The sequence below is a fragment of the Populus alba genome, chromosome 5 (genome assembly GCF_005239225.2).
Source record: "Populus alba chromosome 5, ASM523922v2, whole genome shotgun sequence".
In the NCBI taxonomy this organism is placed as follows: Eukaryota; Viridiplantae; Streptophyta; class Magnoliopsida; order Malpighiales; family Salicaceae; genus Populus; species Populus alba.
The window spans coordinates 5,725,041-5,730,446 of record NC_133288.1 but is presented as its reverse complement, the minus strand read 5'-3'; the positions used below and the strand labels follow the sequence as shown (position 1 = coordinate 5,730,446).

Here is a 5,406-nt window from a genome sequence, read left to right as displayed (position 1 = left end):
TATATAGTTAGGTAACAAATATTTTTATAATTAATAAAATTCAAATGTCTTTCTCTTCATTTCATCATTTGAAATTATTAAATGACCAACAGTACTAAACTATTTGAAGTTTTGTTTGGAAGGATAATAATATAATTGTGTAACTGTCAATCTTCAATGATTGCATATGGTACATATATTTCATCCAAATTTTTTTCTATTATATTCACATGGTAAATAGTGTTTCATATTATTTGTATTTTTATAATTGATTGAAAAAACAAGCATTTTTTCCACACAAAAAAAGGCATTAATTAAGAAAACTGCGAGTGTTCCAAAGGAAATGAAGTTATATCTTGATCCAAGAAACTTGGATATATTTCTGTAAAAATCAAAATAAAATTGATGTTTTTTTTATATATAAAAAAAAAAAACTATAATGATCCGAAACAACACAAAGGTTTGAATACACCTAATTTCTACTAACATTGCCCACTTCCAAGAAAACAATAAATCAAAAGCATTCCTCAACTCTCACATTTCAAGATGAGATTTTCACGTGAATTCATTTTGTTTAGTCAAATCAGGTATAATAAAGAGGTATGGTGGAATTCGTAACGAATTGATGCAGTAAATTACGATAGTGGGATCCAGTTGAAATTAATAGACTCGGTTGATTTAATAATTTCTCATCATGATCAGATCTCAGCTACCCTGCCGGTGATCCATCCTGTGAGCAAATAAATTCTTTATTCTTTCAATAAATGGCAAAAAAGAGAGTCAATTCCTCACCCTGGATATTTGGTCAGATCACCCTCTTCACACTACAAAGAAAGGGTTTTGTCAAACCCAAAGAAGGAACATGATAAGCTACTGCCTGTTCTGCAGTCAGATTTATTTTATTAACGTTGAAGAAACAGATGCTGACCAATGGAAGTCATGGTCTCGCAGGTTGAGGAATTGCTTAGCCTAGAAAATTGTGACCCGTGAGTGGAAGTATGGAAAAATAACTAGGGCATTATTTCTGGGCCTACACAGTGCCAGCAGAGAAAGCAGGCAGCAGCAACACCGGGACCTGTGAAACCGCGTTTTTTAGGAAGGGAACTTTACATATTGTCACCATGTGACTGCCTGACCTCATCTTCTACTAATTTCTCATCTTAAGTCTTCACTTACTTACATGAACATAAATAATACTATATAAATCCATACTTTCACTTAATGCTCTCTCTGGCTCCCCCCATCTCCCTCTCTCTCTCTTCCTCTCCCTCTCTCTCTCTTTGAGTTTTGGATCCAGCAAATCCAAGCTCTAGTTCTTACAAGTCCGTCCCCATTAGATCTTTCAAGGCCAACACAAACCTAGGCTAGATTGCACAGAATGGCTCCACCCAAGTACTTGATCTGTTTCAGTCTCAGACAGGTACCTCTGCTTTATCTTGTTTTGTTCTTGTTTACTTCTCTTCTCCTCTGTGCCTCCTCAGACAGTGATCAACAACAGCAGCTTCAAACCGATCGATTTCTTGTTAGAAGAAGAATGTTGGGAGTGGAAACATATGAAGACCAAGTACCCAAGAAAAAAAACACCAATTTATCCACCAAGAATCAAACCAAGCTCACCGACCCTAGCCTGTCTACAAAAAACCAAACCAAACCCATCAAGACTGGCAGCCTATCCACCAAGAACCAAACCAAGATTACAAACTCAACAAAAGCAACACTCACCGCTTCCCAATCCAAGAATCAGCTTAAGAAGCTCAATTCCACTTCTCAGCTCAAAAAGCTAAACTCCACTTCGCAGCTCAATAAACTCAATTCCACCTCGAAAGCCTCCAACTCCACCAAATCCATTGCTGGTTCCACCAAGAAAACACCAGATCTACTCAAACTAGGCTCATCCACCGACAAAACAACCAAACCCACTTCCACAAAGCAAACACAATCCCTCGTAGACAAGAAAGTCGGTAACCAAGAATCCCAAAAACAAAACAAAAACCAAAAACAAACCAATGAAAAAAAGACCACTCAAACTAAAAAACAACCAAGCTGGATTGGACAAGATGATGAAGATGATTTGGTTGCTGAATTCAGAGATCTTCCATCGAAGTTTCATCAAACTCTCATACCAGACCTTGAGAGAATCTCAATAACTTCCAAGAAGTATCTTACAAAAGCCAACAATGATTTGACCAGAGGGTTCAAGCCAATTGTTGGAAACAAGTATGCACCTACCATTGCCTCTATAGTCTCTTTTGCATTCATTCTATTACCTCTACTTCTGGTTTCTCTTATCTTTAACCACATCAAAGCTTATTTCTCTATACAAAAGATCTTGATTTTCATCCAAGTTTATCTCTCAATCTACTTCACCATTCTATGCCTCTCTTCATTAGTTACTGGGCTTGAGCCCTTGAAGTTCTTCTATGCTACTTCACAGTCCACTTACGTTTGCTTAATGGTTCTTCAAACCCTTGGCTATGCACTGTACTTGTTGTTGCTATTGATGTATTTGATCCTGGTCTTTTCCACGGAGTGTGGGTTGAGCTCAAAGTTTCTGGGCCTTGGTCAGACCCTGGTGGGCTACGCAATTGGGCTGCACTACTACGTGGCAGTGTTTCATAGGGTTGTCTTGCACCAACCACCCAAGACTAATTGGAAGGTCCATGGGATTTATGCCACGTGTTTCCTCGTGATCTGTCTGTTTGCTAACGCTGAGAGGAGAAAGAAGGCTTACTTGGAAGAGGGTGGTGAAGAGGGTAAGAAGAACTAGTTCATAAAGATTATGAAGAGAATGCAATAACGCTCGTTTTCTCATCTGCTTTATTCCCTCTAAATATGTCTGAATTCTAGATAGTTTCATTTGCTTCCATCTCTTGTTATCAAGAGGGAATGGAGAACACCACCAGAATGTACGGTGGGCACATGTAACGCCACTGGCCAAGCAACCATGGTGTTACACCAGAGCCTCATAAGTAGAATAGAAGAATCTCGCAATTGTATCAAATTTCATATAATCCTTGCATTTGTATTACAAATAAGAATGAAACTAGTAATTTTACACTTTAATCTCTCCATTGTTACCATTTTGCATATGGGAAGGCAGGAGACGGTGGATTGTTTTTTCTATCTGCCGACGGTCTCGGTGTGGCCTGTCGGTGGGGCTTGAATATTCTGTATATGACACCTCGTATTTCCCTTCGACAATAGTCTCTTGCCACGTCTCTCCTCTCATGTACTTGTCGTTGCAAGTAGTTTTCCACTGAAGATAGCATTGGTAAGTAGATGGTGAGAGCCCCAGCTAAGATCGATGCCCGGCGACTCTGATGTGATGTTGACTTTTAACCCACATTTGTTGACCTTTAAAATTGGACATTTCGAGCTCTTAAGATTTGAAAGTTCATAGCACCAAGAGTTGAAAGAAACCTAACTAAAAAGATAGGATTACATTAAAATGGCGACTATGATGTGACCTTTTGAATTTGTTTTTGTTTGTGCATGGAAGTTGAATTCAGAATAATATGCTAGAATGTAAAAGATATACCTAAAAAGTGCAGCCTCTATGATTATCCTCAAGAACTGTTCTCCAAGGACTATCTTATCTCCATTGAATAACTTGATAGGGCATAAGAAGATGTGCATTATTTTTTCCTATCAGTCAAGGATTCCTGTAGAGCGGGCTCCATATTTCTTAATTCATCCTATTTGTTTTCTTTTTTTAATTTATAACATCAACACCCGTGCTTTTTAGCTGGCTGTCTCTCAATATATATATATATATATATATATATACATAGTAAATTTTTTATATAAAAAAATTATATAAAAATAAACTAAAATCTAAAAGTTAATTTTTTTGCAAAACTATTTAAGAATCTTTTTTATAATACCTGAACTAAAAGTAATATTTATAATATTAATAATAACATTAAACTTGCATGACCCTTGTAGGTCTAGCTCCAATACCAGATCCAATAGCCTTATATGCAGATCTGACTGTAAGGTCATGTCATAAAAATATGATAATTAAATAAATTAATTTTAAAAAAAACCAATAGAAAGAAAAAAATTAATGAAGAAAAAGAAAAAAAAATCTAAATTAACTCGGTTAACCCGTCAAATCTTGGATTCGTGTCGTGAAAGTTTGATAACTAAATAGAAAAAAAAAAATTTACGGATTAACCCAGAATTAACCGGACTAACCCGTCAAACCAGGTTACCTGTCAAACCCGAGATCCGTTTTATGAAAGTCTGATAACTAAATAGTAAAACAATTGAACATTAACAACCTAAATTAAATGAAAAAAAATAAATTAAAAATAATAATAAAAAAAACAAACAAACAAAAGACATAAGCCTGTTACTAATGAGGAAAAAGAAAAAAATCTGAATCAATTGAGTTAACCCTTCAAATCAGGTTAACCAGTTAAATCTGGGATTTCGCGTCATGAAAGTTTGATAACTAAATAGAAAAAAAAATCGATGGGTTAAACGAAAAAAATTAACAAACTAAACTAAACAAAAAAAAAAATCGGGTTAACTTGTCAAACCAGGTTAACTCGTCAAACCCGAGATCCATGTCATGAAAGTATAATAACTAAATAAAAAAAAAATTACATTAATAAACTAAATAAAAAAAAATCATTAAAAAAAAACACAAAGAAAAAAGTAAAAAAAAAAAAAAATCAAGTGTGAAACACTTATATCAGTTATATGTAAAAGGCATAGGGAAGTTACTATAGTTTCACACGGCTTTTAAGTATTCTATATATATATATATATATATATATATATATATAATCATGTATATTTTCTTTAAAATAAAAGGTCATAAATATTTTTTTATTATTCAAATTATCTGCTCATCTTCATTTATGCAGCTAAATCAAGTCTTCCATTCCAAAGCTAACATTGTAGTTATTAAATCCGTTCAAGTTAATTCCAGATTAATCTAAAAAAATTAAAAAATATTTTATGTGAATGTAATTTTTTTATATGTAATTATCCGATAAAAAAAATTAAAAAATTAAAAAAAAAATTATATGAATAAGATATGTATATATATACACACACTCCTCATGAAAAATTAAGAACTAATAAACTTTCCATGTAAATGGAGGTTCATATCCACCAAACCAAATTAAATTAAATACTCCTGTGATGCTATATTTTTTTTTAGAAGTGTATTACATCTCATCCATCAGATCTAATTAAGAATTTATGAACAGTTTGAAACACTATCATTAACAAGTTATTAAAATTCTAAAGACCACAAACCCTATTTCTTGCCTTTTTCGTATGTAATAACCCAAAATTTGCAATCTCATTGTTTATAAAGAACTTACATGTCAACGAGCAATGCCAGTATCTTGTTTCTTGATGATAAGAAATCAAACAAAACCCAAAATAATAAAAGATATAGTTTAATCAAAA

The 5,406-nt window shown here is 33.7% G+C and overlaps 1 protein-coding gene across 1 annotated transcript; it reads left to right on the top strand.

Moving 5' to 3' along the window:
- The first annotated feature begins 1,190 nt into the window (after positions 1-1,190).
- On the top strand, positions 1,191-3,042 carry LOC118031655 (uncharacterized). Its single transcript, XM_035036144.2, has one exon. It carries the CDS (start codon positions 1,358-1,360, stop codon positions 2,744-2,746), a length of 1,389 nt encoding a protein of 462 aa, XP_034892035.1. The 5' UTR covers positions 1,191-1,357; the 3' UTR covers positions 2,747-3,042.
- The last annotated feature ends 2,364 nt before the right edge of the window (positions 3,043-5,406 follow it).

Coding starts and splice junctions, on each gene's coding strand:
- LOC118031655 (XM_035036144.2), top strand. CDS start 1,358: ATGGCTCCACCCAAGTACTTGATCTGTTTCAGTCTCAGACAGGTACCT.